The sequence below is a fragment of the Mchenga conophoros genome, linkage group LG7 (assembly GCF_057382185.1).
Source record: "Mchenga conophoros isolate Kocher_MC1m ecotype Shallow Benthic linkage group LG7, M_conophoros_male_GT1.1, whole genome shotgun sequence".
NCBI lineage: Eukaryota > Metazoa > Chordata > Actinopteri > Cichliformes > Cichlidae > Mchenga > Mchenga conophoros.
Genome location: NC_140532.1, coordinates 29,284,949 through 29,303,445, shown reverse-complemented (window position 1 = coordinate 29,303,445; position 18,497 = coordinate 29,284,949). Strand labels below are relative to the sequence as shown.

Sequence of the window (18,497 nt, the reverse complement as noted above, 5' to 3'; positions counted from 1 at the left end):
AACAAACTTAACCTGGAGAAATGACAGAACACACAGCTAGGAAAACGGTAGATCGCGACACAGACACAGAGAAACACTGGGCTTAAATACACAGAGGGAGCAATCAGGGAATGGGTAACAGGAGGGAAACACAGCTGGGGCAAATCAGGCCTAACGAGACAAGAGGAAGCAAAACCAGACACATTAACATCAGACATGGACTTTCAAAGTAAAACAGGAAACACATAACACAGACTGAACAAAGACACAGACTCATATGCAGGCACTACAAAGGGAACAGAGACGTGGGAACAGGGCAGACACAAACACTGACTGAACACGGGGATATAGGAACTTAGGATACACATAGACGCGAACTAGACAAGGGGATGCAGGTGATAGGGGAGACATAAGCCATAAGACGGAACTCAAAGAAACCAAAAACTAGAAAGTATAAATAATAACATAAACTCAAACACCCTGGGTCAACGACCCAGGCATCCTAACAATCGTTCCGTATTCAGAGAAAATATTACGCGTTTCGTAATATTTTTGTTTTGTATTGAGGTGAAAAGGAACACAGTTTGTCCCGGACTTCAGCTAGCATTAAAAAGACACAAAGCTGGTTTTTTCTGTGTCTTTTTGCTGCACAGCTGCCTCTTCTTCTCTCATTTTCTCCCCTCCATCTCCAGTTTCTACTTCAATCATGAAACGGATCAATGATCAGCTGATCGGCTTTTCTCTCTTGTTTGTTTATCGCCCACTTCGAGCCAGAAATAAAAAACCTGTGGATGTAGCGCTAAACAACAGCAGCATGTTTAAGTTTGATCAGCTGTTGTTAGAATTTATTTAATATTAATTTCTAGTATCAGCTGATGTTTGCTGGAGCCACAGCTGTAAAAGCTGCTGGTCATGATATCAGTTTGGATATGTGGTGAGAGGGAAACATGAAGATGAAACCAGGAGATGTCCTTACTGAATCATCAGAGCTGTGATGGAGAAACAGGTTTACCTTTTAGGTGACATGAATGAGTTGAAGGGAAGTTATGAACTGTTTCTGAGAGACAAATAACCCCAGGATCCTTTTTTTTATGTAGCTGACAGCTGGTAACTGTGCAGGGGCGGGTCTAGCACAGTGTTGCCAAGGGGCCATGGGCATTAACAGGGAAAGGGGGGCACAAAGAAGTACTTTTATTTCTTATTCTCATTTAAAATGTCTAGCTTTTAAAAAGTAATTATCAGAATCTTACAACAAACGATTGATAGATTGATGCATATATACCATCAAGACAGTGTACATCACTGTCACAACAGCGTTTGTTTTCATTCAAAGGCTTTATGATTTTTCCTATAATGGCGGGCCGGTCAGTCAAAACGCCCGGGCCAATTTTCTGTCCCAGTCTGTATGCAGCTCATCTGCAGTCTGGTGTTACCTACATCTTCCTATTCAGAAGGCAGAATTTCTGAGCTCTGAGTACAATCGAAAGCACCACGACTGCAGTTTTCGTGTTGGATGTAAAAACCGCACATGACGCTGTGACGTAGGCTAGAATCATGGCGGTGGTCAACGACAGTCCAGGTGTGGGATTTCTCTTGTGGAAATATGCACATTATCTTTTCCTTTCTATTGGTAGGTGGCACAGTGCACTTGTGGCAAGTAAGCAAGCTAGAAGACTGGCAAAGTTATGGAAGCAACACATTACCAAGAGAATTCTGAGTAAAAGCAAAGTTACTTTCCCTAGTAACTAGTTACTTTGAAAGTAACGAGTAACTTGAAGTAACTGAGTTACTTTTGATAGCAGTAACTAGTAATGTAACTAAGTTACTATTTTAAAATAACTTACCCAACACTGCTAATAACAGATTAAATGCCATGTTGAGGCTGTCATTTTTAGCATCTACATGGATGTTAAAATCACCCACAATAATTGTTTTATCTGATCTGAGCACTAAATCAGATAAAAGGTCTGAGAAATCAGACAGAAAGTCTGTGTAAGGCCCAGGTGGACAATAGAATTATCACAAATATGGCTGGTTTTTGAGTTGTCCAGCTAGCTTGGACAAGGCTAAGCATCAGGCTTTCAAATGAATAAAAACTCTGTCTTGGTCTTTAGTTGAGTAAAAAGGTGGTGTGGAAAATTGCTGCCTCACCACCCCCTTGGCCTGTGCTTCAAGGATTCTAATAGGTAGTATGACTCTGGTGTGTTAATTAATTTAAACTCTGCTGTGTCCATGTCAAGGTTGCGTCATTCTGTCATGTACGTAACATAATCATCCTGCTGCAACCAGGTTTCTGTAAGGCAGAGTAAATCGATTTGTTGATCAATTATTGATTCATCTATTAACAGAGACTTGGAAGAGAGAGACCTAATATTTAGTAATCCACATTTCACTGTTTTACTCTTTGGTTGAGATGATGATACTGTATTGTTCTTTCTTTGTAATTTTTTATGTTTATGTCATTTTTTGCTGTTTTTTTAGTTAGTTTTTTGTCTGTTTAGGAGCTGACACCTTCACTAAGGGGATGGGGTTTTGGTGGTATAACAGGAGGAGGAAGCTGCAGAGAAATGTGTTAGACTGCAACTTTGCTTCCTGGTTCCAACTCTGGATAGTCACGTTTTGGGGGGTTTATTAAATTTGGCCAGATTTCTGGAAATGAGAGCTGTTCCATACAAAGTGGGATGGATTCTCTCTCTTCTAAGAAGACCAGTTTTACTCCAGAACAAAAGAAAACAGAGTCCAAAAGAAAGAACCAGAAGTACAGGGGTTCGACTGTGTGGAAGGTGGCAACGCCAAAATTGTTCTGGAGGCTGTCTGCATGGAGAGCGGCAGCACTGAATCAGTTTTGGAGGCTGTCCGCATGAAAAGCGGCAGTGCAGGGGGCCGACTGTGTGGAAGTCAGGAGCACTGAAACATTTCTGGAAGCAGACCACGTGGGACACATTGTGACAACGAGACAGTTCTGGAGGCCGTCAGCGTGGGAAGCAGTGGCAATGAATGAGTTTAGGAGGCTGCCCTGGTGGCCTGGAAGGTAGCTGGTGATGGCATGCCTTGGTAGATGATTGGTGCTGGGTTGCTTTGGCACATGCAGAATGTGCAGATGATGCAGGATGTGGATGTACTGGCCGTGCAGGACGTGGATGTGTAGGATGTGGACTGAGCAGGACGTGCAGGTCGAGATGGCTCGCTAACCTCTGGCTTGGGCTGAACAGGATCAGGTCAAGCAGATCCAGATTGCTCAGGCTGAGCAGGACCAAATGAAGCAGGACCAAATGAGGCAGGACCAGACGGTGCGGCGACCTCTGGCGGAGACATTGCTGGATCAGATGGCCCAACGACCTCTGGTGGAGATGGAGCTGGACCAGACAGCGTGATGACCTATGGTGGAGATGTGTTTGGGCCAGCATGAAGGATGCAGGTGGCCGAGCTGGTGGTTGAGCTGGTGGCTGTGTGGAAGCAGCAGTCACCTGGACAGACTCTTCTGAGCCCCCAACAGGGAAAGACAAAGCCTGGACGGACTCTCCTGAACCCCCAGCGGAGACAGGCAAAGGCTGGGCGGACTCTAAAGAGCCCCCAGTGGAGACAGGTCAAGGCTGGATGGACACTCCTGAGCCCCCAGTTGACACAAGGAACTGCTGGATGGGCTCTCCTGAGCCTCCAGCGGAAACTGGAGCAGAGCCATCCGGTGTGGAAACCTCTGGTGGAGCAGAACCAGATGATGCGGAGACCTCTGGTAGTGACAAAGCTAGCTGGAGCTGCTCAGGGCACACAGCCAGCTCAGGATGCAGCGGCTGGGGCTGTGCAGTGCACAGAGTGTGCTTAGGACACTTTTCAGGCACAGACAGCAAAATGGAGTCCGTAGCTGGCTCGATAAGCTCGTCTGAGGTTCCAACTAAGACAGGAGACTGAAATGGCTCAGCTAAGCACCCAGCAGAGGCTGCTGCATATGGCTGAGATGGCTCAGCTGAGTTCCCAGCAGAGACAGGTGGCTGGGATGACTCTCCTGAGCTCCCAGCGGAGACAGATGATGGGTGAACAGGCTGCATTGGTTGCAAAACCTCAGGTGGTCCAGAGGCAGCTGAGGTCACAGGCCCAGCCGCTGGGTAGGCCTCGGGAAGAGTTTTAGTCTCCGAGCGGAAATGTTTAGCATTGTCAAAAACAGTCTTGGCACACACAGATGCTAGAGTATTTGAAGTTATCGCACAAAACTCAGAGTCTGCCCTGGAATTACTAGCTGGGTGGGACATAACACAATCCAGGGCTGAAACAGAACTCCCATAATCCAAGGTAAACTCGGCAACAAAACAATTATCCTTACCAGACTCAGGAACGGAGAAGACAGTTTGCGTATTGTCCATAATAAGAGTCCTTTCAGAAAGTGTATCCGTCTCCAAATGAACAGATCGAGTTGCACAAACAGAAACAACATCATTCAAAGTCTTAGAATGAGTCAGCTGAGGAACACAAAACGTAGCTTCAGAGGCCTGGGAAACACACAGTTTAATTTTGTTGGGGGTCAGTCTGGATTCACAAACTGAGAGCTTAGAGTCCTTAAGTTTTGTCTCAATGTCCGTAACAGAACAAGGCAGAGCAGTTATTGTTAATCCGTGCTTGGAAGGAGCACAAGGCAAACAGTCTTTAAAGTCCACGGAACTGGAATAGATGGCCTCAGAATGAATAGACTTTTTCTTTCCCAGCTCGGATGGAGCACAAAAATGGTCTTTTTTACTCACCACGACTGGTTGCTCAAAGGAAGTACTGGGTTCCAGCCGTGGTGATGTGCGCCGGTGGCGTGGACGCCGCTTTCTCCTGGAAGAAGGAGCAGAGATAACAGAGGAGGTCGGTGATGATGGGGTACTGGTGACCTGCTCTTTATCCTCTGACCACATTGCAGCCGGGAAGGAGGCAGGCGAATGCGGGTCAGATCGGGATGTGGAGGGGAAGAGATTCTGCGGCAAGGGAACAAACGCCCCCTGCTGCAGTGACATGGAAGAATTCATCTGCTGTGACAGTGTGGAGACATCCTTTTGCTGGGACGTGGTTGAGGGTGGTTGGGCCAGCTCCGTGCCTTGGAGTGCCTCTTTTGCTTGGGCCAGATTATGGGCAAACTCTGAAGCTATGGGTAGCTGGCGCAGGTGAGGGTTATCCAGAAAAATTGCCTCAATGGCATTAATTCCAATAGATAAAGTCCGTTTATCCGAGGTGTGGGAAATGCGCTGCCACAGCCGTAGGAGGCGAAAGACATCTCTCGCTCTTTCAGAGTCTGCTGTGTCCATGTCGTGGTCGCGTTGGTCTGTCATGTACGTAACATAATCATCCTGCTGCAACCAGGTTTCTGTAAGGCAGAGTAAAGTGATTTGTTGATCAATTATTAATTTATATACTAACAGAGACTTGGAATAGAGAGACCTAATATTTAGTAATCCACATTTCACTGTTTTACTCTTTGATGCTGTTGAGGATACTGTATTGTTCTTTCGTTGTTATTTTTTATGTTTATGTCATTTTTTGCTGTTTTTTAGTTAGTTTTTTGTCTGTTTGGGAGCTGACACAGTCACTAAGGGGATGGGGTTTTGGGAGGCAATGGGAGGAGAGAAGCTGCAGAGATTTGTGTAAGACTCTGTCAATAGCAGGCAATTGACTATGGTTACTGTTGTCACTAGCTCCATATGTCTCTGAACAGAATCGCCAATAACCAGAGTTTGATTGTCGGCAGTGTCACAGACTGGTGAAAGATGGTTAGACACATAAACAGGTTGGTGGTGTACCAGGGGCTTCAATTTAAGACTATGCTTCCTCCTCACTGTCACCCAGCTATCCTGTTTCTCAGGTTGCTCTGGACAGTCTGCCGTGGGACAACTAGCAGTCTATGCTACCTTCTGCTGCACTGGCTACAGGGCCCCAGCTAGCTCCAGGTTTTTCAAGGGTCCAAAGACGAGTCTCCATTTTAGTGATCCTGGCCTCCAGAGCTGCAAATAGGCTACATGTATTACAAGTATCATTATTTCTAAAGGAAGAGGTCATGCTGCTAGCTGCTGCTATGAGCTAAGCTAAGTTAGCGAATCCCTAAAGCCGCAGTGAGTGAATACTGTGAATATAACTAGTAGATGAATCAACATGCTTCGTATGAAGCTTGTGAAGATTAAACTATGAAATTAGAAGTTATCTATACGTTTTTAATTAACCAACTAGGAATACACTAGGCAGCCAAGAAGCACACAGGAAAACACACAGCTACTGGGACAAAGTGACAAATGGCAGAGGAAAACACAGGGCTCAAATACACAGAGGGATAATGAGGGAATGAGACACAGGAGAGGAACACAGCTGAAAGCAATCACATAAGTAAAATAAGTAAAAGTTTATTTATATAGCACTTTTCACAGACAGATGTCACAAAGTGCTTCACAAGAGAGAAAACAAAAACAAAATATAGTCATAAATACGTCATAAAAACTTTGGTCTATATACACGGGACAGGGAGGAAGCAAAACTGAACGCACTAAACACTAGACAAGGGACTATCAAAGTAAAACAGGAAACATGAGACAGACTAAGACACGGACTTAACATTGAGACCAGGAGACATGACTGACTAGGGAGACAAGGGAACATAGTCTGGACACAGGAGATACATGAACATAGAGACAAGGGTGACTAGACTTGAAACATGGAATATGACAGGGAAGTCATAGAAACAAACCTAAATCCTAGAACCTACAGAAAATAACTAAGAAACAAGAAATACAAAGACTATGACATGAATGAAACAAAATCAAAGAATATTCAAAAAGCAGAAAACACAAGCCCTGGGTCCCAAGACCCAGTACTGTGACAGGAACAGGAAGTGATACTCACCAAGTGACCACAGTGAGACTGTTTCACACAGCAGCTCAATGTTTCTACAGTGGATCTGTGGCTACATGAGCAGATTTCTATGGAACCAATGCGACTGTGATGAGTCAGCATGAAGTGAGCAGAGTAAACTGAAGATTTGTGTAGAAACAGAAAATGCACTCAACACTGTTGCTGAGAGAAACCTGATGGACTCCAGTGAGTTTTCTTTTAGAGACTAACAGGTCTTGACTGCAGGTCTGCTACTGCTCTCACACACTTTCACTTCTGGAAAATGACCTTGAACTTCTCGTCTTTCAGGTGTTGCTCCGCCTCTTCCTGAAGCTGTTTTTCTGGTTTTACTGCCTCTCCCTTTACATGAATCAGCAGGTTTATACTGTGCGACTGTCCAGCAGGTGGGAGCAGTGAAGAGTGGTGTGTGGGTAAAGTTCACACAGTAATGAAGGCCTCAGGTGATCACCCATTTTTCCACAGCAGACTGAGAGCTTCTGGTGGACTATGAAGGAGGTCACAGAGAGAAGTGGTAAAAGTACAGACATTCAGTACTTAAGTGGAAGTACACATGCTACTGTTAGAAAATACTCCAGTAAAAGTGCTAATTCAACTTCCTTACTCAAGTAAAAGTACCAGCTCTGAAATGTAAGAAAGTATATATTTTTATATAAAGCTAACTGAACCATATGCTATATCAATGTATATTATAAATTACATTATAATATTCCCTGCTTGAATCAGGCAAGTAGAACATGAGCAGAGAAAGAAAAGAAAAGGAAAACAAAAGTTTAAAAAAGTACCTCTATTTTCTGTTGCCTCCATTGTAGCGGGTGACTTTGCCTCTAAAGAAGAAATGGGTATAGAAGAGGTTAAAGTGGATTCAACAGGTGGATGAACATTAAATTTGGTTGTAATGGACCAGTATGGGGAAAGGAATCATAACATAATCATTTCTACTGAGTGCTCCAGTAGATTTCTTCATGTACAGGCTGTGATCAGTAATTTATTTTACTAGAGAACATTTTAAGAACATGTCAACAATCACCTAGCAATATTTTTACCTTCATATGGTGTGAAATCACTGGAGTCTTTTTTTACACGATTAAAAGGCTTATCTAGACATAGATGTTCTACCTGTAGTGTTGTAATACCTGTACATGGATTGTTAGTTACACAAATCATAGAAAAATTGCCAAATGTTTTAGCGTAAATCTGGAATCCTTTTTCTTGTTTAAGCTGTATTTGTTGTACCATCCCTCCTTGTGACAGATGGTCCTAATAAGGCATCCAGCAATGGAGTCACAATTTTGTGATGCGTGATGGATTTCCATGATCAGTTAAAATCTATTGTTTCCATAATGTTTCAAAATCATGTATCACCCCATTTGTTTGCTTATGTTCTGTGATCACTACATATCCTACTTTATTTTCACTAGTGTCTGGGATGCGTGATACCAAATCATCCACAAAGACCTTCAGATTAAAGTTAGCCAGCGGTGTGTCCTGTTGTTCAGGTCTGGATGAACAGATTCCAGAAATGGCTGCTATAAAATCATGTGGTTCACCATCTGCTGCTGTGGGAGAAGTGATGCTGGCTTTAACACAGGACAACTTTACTGTGACATTTTGTCATGGTTGGCTGTGTGGCAGGCGGGCAAGCAGGAGTGGTGGATCCAAAATGCAGGACTCAGACACAGAAGTTCAACTTAAAGCGCAGCTTTATTGCTGGTAAAACCTCTTACTAAACTAAACTCACCAAAGGACAAACAAAAACGCTGGTGGACTAAAACACTGACGCAGAAATACTGAACTGGAGCTAGAGCTGGAAACAAAACACTGGTAACACGGAGGCAAAACACACACAGCTTGTTGAGGGTACGACGCAACACTGACTCAGAGAAACACAGGGTCTAAATACACTGGGAAGTAACGAGGAGAATGAGACACAGAAGGAGGGCACAGCTGGGGGAAATTAGAACTGACGAGACAAGCAAAGCAGGACACATTCACATAAGTCACGGACCTTCAAAGTAAAACAGGAAGGATCACACAGAGACATGAACTTAACACCGTGGAGACAGCAACTAAGAAACACAGAGACATAAACCATAAGGCAGAGGACTCTAAGAACCGATAGACACGGAGGGGAACTCAAACATGCAGACACAGACTTACAGAACACAGGGGACACAGAGAAACGAGAAGGGCAAGGGATCGAAACTAGAAACCATAGAATAACTCACACCAAGTACAATAATACAAAAATCACAAAGAACTAAAACGCTGGGTCAGGAGACCCAGGACCCTGACACATTTGACATTTTCAATAGTACGTTGTAAAACCCGCCAATCTCTGGGGGCTAGGTCACTGAGACAGTAAAACAACTCCTTTGTGGCAGAGTCTCTGGGGTGGATGAGGTCCGCTGTGAGTTCCTGAAGGCTCTGGATGTTGTAGGGCTGTCCTGGTTGACGCATCTCTACAATGTTACATGGAGATCAGGGGCAGTGTCTCTGGATTGGCAGACCGGGATGATGGTTCCCATCATTAAGAAAGGGGACTGGAGGGTGTGTTTCAACTATAGGGGGATCAGACTCCTCAGCCTACCTAGGAAAGTGCCAGGGTGCTGGAAAGGAGAGTCTGTCCGTTAGTCAGACTTCGGAATCAGGAGGAACAATGCAGTTTTTGTTCTCTTTGGGGAGCACTGGACCAGCTCTTTATCATCTCAAGGATACTTGAGGGTGCATGGGAGTTTGCCCAGCCAATACATGTGTTTTGTGGACTTGGAGAAGGCATTCAACTGTGTCCCTCCAAGTGACATGTGGGAGGTGCTCCAGGAATATGGGGTGTTAGGGGTGAATTCCCATTGCTACGGGCCATTTGATCCTTATACATATATTTTTGAGAAGTATAATATTGCCTTTCATTGGTATGCTGATGACATACAGATTTACTTTGAGATTACTGACAATCTTGCTATGTCTTTTCATTATTTTCGTGAATGCATGCGTGAGGTTAAAGATTTGACAAGCAAGTATCTGCCGTAGTGAGGTCTAGTTTTCATCAGCTGCGCCTCATTTAAGCCCTTATTCACACATTCGTGACTTCCAGGTTGGACTACTGCAACTCTCTTTACATTGGCCTTTCCTCCTCCCTTCTCCTTAGATTGCAGACTGTCCAGAATGTGGCGGCACGCCTTTTGACAGGTAGCAGGAAATTTTCCTACATCACTCCTGTTCTTGCTGGCTTGCACTGGCTGCCAGTTAAGTACTGCATTCAATTTAAAATACTACTCTTCACGTACAAAATTATCAATAATCTGGCGCCAAGCTACCTCAATAAGCTTCTTAGGTTACACACTCCTGTCAGAGCACTTAGATCTGCTACCCAACTTCTTCTGGAGCAGCCTCGTTCTCGGCTGAAGTCTCGGGGCGACCGTGTGTTTGCTGTAACTGCCCCAGTCTTATGGAACAATCGTCCTGTTGCTATCCAGGTGTCTGACTCTATGTCATTGTTTAAATCCCGGTTAAAGTCTTTTTTATTTAATCTTGCTATGTACTGTATGTATTATGATTGTCATGGTTTTATAATTGATACTCCTTTTCCCTATCTTATTTTGTCAAGCACCTTGGTTTTTCAGTGGGCTTTATAAATAAAGTTTATTATTATTATTGTCATACTGTTAGGATGCCTGGGTCGTTGACCCAGGGTATTTGAGTTTATTATATTATTTATACTTTTTAGTCTTTGGTTTCTTTGAGTTCTGTCTTATGGTTTATGTCTCTGTCTTCTTTAGTTGCTCTGTCTCCCCTATCACCTGTATCCCCTTGTCTAGTTCGCGTCTCTGTGTATCCTTAGTTCCTATATCCTGGTTCCCTCTGTAGTGCCTGCATGTGAGTCTGTGTTATGTGTTTCCTGTTTTACTTTGAAGGTCTCTGTCTTATCTCAGTGTGTTCAGTTTACGCTTCCTTTTGTCTCGTCAGTTCTGATTTGCCCCAGCTGTGTTTCCCTCCTGCTCATTCCCTGATTGCTCCTTCTGTGTATTTAAGCCCTGTGTTTCTCTGTGTCCGTGTCGCGATCTACCGTTTATTTTGCTGTGTTTTGTCAATCCGCCGGTGTTAGTTTATTTTTGACCTTTTTCCAGTTATGTTATGTTTGAGTTCAGCATTAAAGCTGTTTTGGTTTAAGTTTGTCTTTGGAGTCTGCATCTTGGGTCCTATTCCTGTTTGCACGCAGCCGCCACCTAACACATACAGCCGTTTCAAGATCTTGATCTGCATAGCCGGCAGTAAGTCGACTCATTCCTTGCGGTTGATGGGCTCTGCCAGGGCTGACGATTCTGTTTATAATTTTTATGGACAGAGTTTCTAGGCGTAGTCAAGTGGCAGAAGGCTTTCACCTGGGTGGTTTCAGAATTTCATCACCGCTTTTTGCAGATTATGTGGTTCTGTTGGCTCATCAGGTGATGGCTTCCAGCTCACCTTGGAATGGTTCGCAGGCCATGGTCCTCAGCCGAAAAAGGGTGGAGTGCCCCCTCTGGGTTAGGGACGAGTTCCTGCCCAAGTGGAGGAGTTTAAGTCTTACGGTCTTGTTCACGAGTGACAGGAGAAGGGAGCGGGAAATCGACAGATGAATTGGTGTTTTTGTAAATCATGAGATGAACTACAACTAACTTATAACGCTGTATCAGTAAACCGTATCCAATCTACTGGGTTTATCATTGCATAGAATTTACTGCAAAGTTTTACATAGTAAACCACCAAAATATACATTTGACTTCAAAACAAATGTTACATTTCATCAGAAATAGTGCATAAAGAACAAAAGTGTTTCATTACATCGTTGTGAAAAAAAAATCTAAGTTTGGTAAAACCACATTCTAAACAAAATAGCATTTTCACAGCTTTTACACTGAAAAAAAAAACCTCACAAGAATTTAGCGTTAGCAAAACTGCGGAGGTGTTTGAGCTCCATTGGAGGTCTGTGTCAATGTGCGCACCCAGGAACTTGAAACTGTAAATCCTTTCTACACACTCCCAGTTGATGCTGACAGGCTGCAGCTCAGACTTCCTCCTTCTAAAGTTGACTACCAAGATCTTCACATATCAGCACCCCACATAGCAAAATTGGTATGGCCTAGATCTGGCCCACACAATGGGCTTACACATGGCCAACATACCGCAAAGAATGACGGCCCTTTGGTGGACCAGATCTGGTTTGTGCTGGCCCACACATGAGCCAGCACAAGGCCAGTTGCAGACACACTGCTGGTCCTGTGTTGGCCCATGTGTGGATTACATTCTTGGCGGTATGTGGGCCATGTGTAAGTTGTGTGCAGCCACGGGCCAGATGCAGACACACTGCTGGCCCAGAACAGTTTCAGCTCTGGCCCCAGATGTCAGCCTAATGTGTACCTTAATCAAACCATGTAATAAAAACATGTGCTGTCACATGATGAAACTCTGTTCACACAGTCAATGGACTGATTCTTATATAGCACTTTTCTACTCTCCTGGATTACTCAAAGTGCCACATTCACCCAATCACACACTTTCTCTAAACTGAGTGCTTCCTAACTACATTCATACACATTCACACTCTTGACATGCAGACTGGAGGAACCAGGGATAACACCACTAACCTTCCAATCAGTAGGTGACCTGCTCTACCTCCTGAGCTACAGCCACACAGTGGAAAACACAAGTAAACCCTAACTAGGTTTTGGATAAAGTGTACACTCACAAACCTGTCAAACCTGCATTTGAAACGTTGCAACATGGCATTTGGGTCTTCTAACTATCCATCCATCCATCCTCATCCGCTTTATCCGGTCGCGGGGGCAGCAGCCTAAGCAAAGAGGCCCAGACCTCCCTCTCCCCAGCCACCTCCTCCAGCTTGTCCGGGGGAACACCAATGCGTTCCCAGGCCAGCCGAGAGATATAATCTCTCCAGCATGTCCTGGGTCTGCCCCGGGGCCTCCTCCCGGTGGGACATGCCTGGAACACTCCACCCAGGATGCGCCCAGGAGGCATCCTTGTCAGATGCCCGAACCACCTCAGCTGGCTCCTTTCGATGTGGAGCAGCAGCGGCTCTACTCTGAGCCCCTCCCGGATGGCCGAACTTCTCACCCTATCTCTAAGGGAGAGGCCAGCCACCCTTCAGAGGAAGCTCATTTCTGCCGCTTGTATCCGCGATCTCGTTCTTTTGGTCACTAATCTTCTAACTAAAACTAATCTAACCAGTCTTCTAACTAAAACAGGAAAATAGGAACATAAATAGTGCCATCATTGCCAGACGAGGCCCACATCTGGTTGACATACGCCCTGCCATGACACCAATCAGTCAGACGTGCCGGCTTGACACCAGATCCAGGCCAGACTTGTCTGCTATGTGGGATGCTGTTTCTGCTCCTGGCGAAAAGGTTTTCTCTTGGATTAAAATATTGTTAAAGTTAGATTTAATGCAGAATCATCTGTTAAAATAAGAACAGAATATACTGACAGCTCTCCAAGTAAGATTTAGTAAGAGCTGAAACTAAACTCAAATCTCAGTTTTATTGCTGGACTAAGATGAATACAAAAAACAGACTGGAAATGACTAAAAAAAGCAGGTAGAACACACAGTGGGGAATGAGGGTGCTCGCGGCACTAGACAGAGGGAAACAGACAATAAAAACATGAGAAGGATTCAGGGCAGAGAGGGAACACCTGAGGAACATGGCTGAACACAATAAACTGACAAGACAAGGGAAGCACAGCTGAACATAGTACACACAGGACAAGAGACCGTCAAACTAAAACAAGAAGTATGAGACACATGCATGGCGATGCATACAGATGAAACCCAGGCAATAGAGGGATCTCCATCAGTTGCATAAGTAACTGATGGAGATTGAGTTTGAGATGTTCTGTGTCTCTTTCCTGCCATGGGACAGAGGTGGAGCTCCATTGTTGGATGACTTCTGTTGTCCAGCTGGATGACTTATCACATGCACCACAAGAAGAGAGTCTTCTTCATGTGCTGAAGCTCTCACAGAGGGAAACCTTTCAGCCTCTAGCTGACCGCAAGCCATCTCCTGCTGCGCCTCATTTAGCATTTCATCATCTCTCCGGCTTGTCTTTCAAACCTGCTCTTTAATGTTTCTCAGTGAGTTCCTTCGGGCTGTACAGGTGGATGACACTCTATCTCTCTCTCTCTCTCTCTTCATTATAGCAGTCTCCTCTTCAAAGCACAAACATGTACAGAAAACCTATGGAAGCTCATTTTGACCAAAGATGCTAATCAGTAATCAGATGTTTTCCTCTCCATCATTTTACTTTTTCTACTCATATTTATTAGTTATAGTCACTGTTTGACATTTTCTCTGTCATAATATTTCTATCTTACAGTTCTTTTTTTTTTTTTCTTTTTTTTTTACAGCCGCTAGGACACATTTCACAATACTTAGGTCACTTTTGCAAAACTCTTCACACAATTCTCCTAACTGACCTTCAGCTTGGCAAAGCAGTTCATTCCACATTCAAAATGCACTACAACTACCAAAACACTTCATTCAGGTCTCAAATAAACTCATTCTTCCAGAACACTAGCAAAGGTTGACAGCCGACAAACACACTTTATCACCCACAAAACAATGATCTAAAAAACACTAACAACATGTAGCATTACACAGCGTCTTCTTGTGTAAAACAAGGACTCATCTCTGTTTATAATTTCAATATATGTTACTGGAATGAATCAGACATCATGCAGAATTCGTTAATATTTGTTTATGTATTTTTATTTTTTTGCACTAAGTAATCCCAAAATACAAGAATTTGTATACACACCATCCACTGATACACATACAATAGTAATGCTAATCTACTCGGCCTTCTCCATTTGGCCACAGGTTCTCATCCACATCACATTTTATGTCATCTAGGGCAACACACCTAGGAAAGAATCTCCTGGCATGCCTGATCCATCCCTGGCAATCTTCTGTTGATATCTCCAGGCATCCAGCATTCATTGCATCCAGGAGGGACATTTGATCATGTGGATGATGGTCGTAAACCTTCCGCCGCCATGAGGAAAATAATTCCTCTGTGGGGTTGAGGAATGGAGAGTAGGGTGGGAGGAAAAGAGACTCCATTCTGGGATGGGCTGCAAACCACTCGGTGACTGCATGGGAGTGATGAAATGCCACATTGTCCCATACAATTATAAATGTTGGCTGATTCCTTCTCTCCGCATCCCTTTCCTCACCTAGCACAACCCTTCCATAGAGATCATGCAGGAACGCAAGGAGCCGTTCAGTGTTGTATGGCCCAATTAGTGGTCTGTAACAGCAGTCCATCAGTGGATATTGCTGCGCACATTGTGATGTTGGCATCCCTCTGGCCCGGGACATTCACTGTGGCCCTCTTCCCAATCACATTCCTCCCTCGTCGCCGTGCTTTGGCCAAGTTGAAACCTGCCTCATCGACAAAGATGAAAATGTGGTGTGTTTGCCTGCCTTCAATCTCCATGACTCTCTAACATAAATCCACAAGGCGACATAAGCTGTTACAGTAGTAAATTTGTAAAAATTGTCTTTGTGTTTGTTTGGTTTTGTTCAAAAACAGATCTGTATTTTATTGTGATCTTACCTGGACATACTGGTTCCTGAGTTCAATTTAATTCAATTTTATTTATATAGCGCCAAATCACAACATAAGTCGCCTCAAGGCACTTCATAGATACAGAGAAAAACCCAACAATCATATGACCCCCTATGAGCAAGCACTTTGGCAACAGTGGGAAGGAAAAACTCCCTTTTTACAGGAAGAAACCTCCGGCAGAACCAGGCTCAGGGAGGGGCGGCCATCTGCTGTGACCGGTTGGGGTGAGAGAAGGAAGACAGGATAAAGACATGCTGTGGAAGAGAGACAGAGGTTAATAACAGATATGATTCAATGCAGAGAGGTCTGTTAATACATAGTGAGTGAGAAAGGTGACTGGAAAGGAAAAACTCAATGCATCGTGGGAATCCCCCGGCAGCCTATGTCTATTGCAGCATAACTAAGGGAGGATTCAGGGTCACCTGGTCCAGCCCTAACTATATGCTTTAGCAAAAAGGAAAGTTTTAAGCCTAATCTTGAAAGTAGAGATAGTGTCTGTCTCCTGAATCCAAACTTGAAGCTGGTTCCACAGAAGAGGGGCCTGAAAACTGAAGGCTCTGCCTCCCATTCTACTTTTAAATACTCTAGGAACAACAAGTAGGCCTGCAGAGCAAGAGCGAAGTGCTCTAATAGGGTGATATGGTACTACAAGGCCATTACAGTTTTTTACAGACGCTAGGACACATTTCTCAATACTTAGGTCACTTTTGCAAAACTCCTCACACAGTGAGCACAACAGAAGTCTATGTGGGCTAAACTGAGGACCAGTTATCATTGTTTTGGCACAAAATGCATTCAATGACTACATCTCTCAAATTTCATGAATTATCTTCTCACTCAGACACAACAACTGCCAAAAATCTTTGTACGTACAGGACATTTTGCATGTGCTTACATACTGTTTTCAAAACTGTTAAACTTATGGCCAAAACAATAACACAATGCAAAACTTAAAAAGACAGCAAAATCCAACAGCAATATTTTATTGAAACATATTTTAAATCTAAAAATGCAGTTTAACCAGCCACAGCTGATTCTCATTGTAGATGAACATCTACACAGGTGTTACTCCTTCAATTTTTCAACTCCTTCAATTCTGGCAGCCAGAAGATTATTTCCTAGGTGTGTTGCCCTAGATGACATAAGATGTGATGTGGATGAGAACCTGTGGCCAAATGGAGAAGACCGAGTAGATTAGCATTACTATTGTATGTGTATCAGTGGATGGTGTGTATACAAATTCTTGTATTTTGGGATTACTTAGTGCAAAAACAATAAAAATACATAAACAAATATTAACGAATTCTGCATGATGTCTGATTCATTCCAGTAACATATATTGAAATTATAAACAGAGATGAGTCCTTGTTTTACACAAGAAAACACTGTGTAATGCTACATGTTCTACATGTTATTAGTGTTTTTTAGGTCATTGTTTTGTGGGTGACAAAGTGTGTTTGTCAGCTGTCAACCTTTGCTAGTGTTCTGGAAGAATGAGTTTATTTGAGACCTGAATGAAGTGTTTTGGTAGTTGTAGTGCATTTTGAATGTGAAATGAACTGCTTTGCCAAGCTGACGGTCAGTTAGGAGGATTGTGTGAAGAGTTTTGCAAAAGTGACCTAAGTATTGTGAAATGTGTCCTAGCGGCTGTAAAAAACTGTAAGATAAGATGGGGCCTGATTATTTAAGACCTTGTATGTGAGGAGCAGGATTTTGAATTCAATTCTGGATTTAACAGGAAGCCAATGAAGGGAAGCCACAACAGGAGAAATATGCTCTCTCTTTCTAGTCCCTGTCAGGACTCTTGCTGCAGCATTTTGGATTACAGTTTTTTTACAGCCGCTAGGACACATGTCACAATACTTAGGTCACTTTTGCAAAACTCTTTACACAATCCTCCTAACTGACTGTCAGCTTGGCAAAGCAGTTCATTCCACATTCAAAATGCACTACAACTACCAAAACACTTCATTCAGGTCTCAAATAAACTCATTCTTCCAGAACACTAGCAAAGGTTGACAGCCGACAAACACACTTTATCACCCACAAAACAATGACCTAAAAAACACTAACAACATGTAGCATTACACAGTGTTTTCTTGTGTAAAACAAGGACACATCTCTGTTTATAATTTCAATATATGTTACTGGAATGAATCAGACATCATGCAGAATTCGTTAATATTTGTTTATGTATTTCTATTTTTTTGCACTAAGTAATCCCAAAATACAAGAATTTGTATACACACCATCCACTGATACACATACAATAGTAATGCTAATCTACTCGGCCTTCTCCATTTGGCCACAGGTTCTCATCCACATCACATCTTATGTCATCTAGGGCAATACACCTAGGAAATAATCTTCTGGCTGCCAGAATTGAAGGAGTTGAAAGATTGAAGGAGTAACACCTGTGTAGATGTTCATCTACAAAGAGAATCAGCTGTGGCTGGTTAAACTGCATTTTTAGATTTAAAATATGTTTCAATAAAATATTGCTGTTGGATTTTGCTGTCTTTTTAAGTTTTGCATTGTGTTATTGTTTTGGCCATAAGTTTAACAGTTTTGAAAACAGTATGTAAGCACATGCAAAATGTCCTGTACGTACAAAGATTTTTGGCAGTTGTTGTGTCTGAATGAGAAGATAATTCATGAAATTTGAGAGATGTAGTCATTGAATGCATTTTGTGCCAAAACAATGATAACTGGTCCTCAGTTTAGCCCACATAGACTTCTGTTGTGCTCACTGTGTGAGGAGTTTTGCAAACGTGACCTAAGTATTGAGAAATGTGTCCTAGCGTCTGTAAAAAACTGTAACTGAAGGCTTTTCAGCGAGTTTTTAGGACATCCTGATAATAATGAATTACAGGAGTCCAGCCTGGAAGTAATAAATGCATGAACTAGTTTTTCAGCGTCACTCTGAGACAGGATATTTCTAATTTTAGAGATGTTGCGCAAATGGAAGAAAGCAGTCTTACATATTTGTTTAATATGTGCGTTGAAGGACATATCCTGGTCAAAAATGA

The 18,497-nt window shown here is 43.2% G+C and overlaps 1 protein-coding gene across 1 annotated transcript; it reads right to left on the bottom strand.

Moving 5' to 3' along the window:
• Window positions 1-1,827: 1,827 nt before the first annotated feature.
• Window positions 1,828-6,979, bottom strand: LOC146570342 (uncharacterized). Its single transcript, XM_085278766.1, has 2 exons — window positions 6,838-6,979; window positions 1,828-5,314 (listed from the first exon to the last, which is right to left on the bottom strand). Exon 2 carries the CDS (start codon window positions 5,277-5,279, stop codon window positions 3,567-3,569), a length of 1,713 nt encoding a protein of 570 aa, XP_085134892.1. The 5' UTR covers window positions 5,280-5,314; window positions 6,838-6,979; the 3' UTR covers window positions 1,828-3,566.
• Between the last annotated feature and the right edge of the window lie 11,518 nt (window positions 6,980-18,497).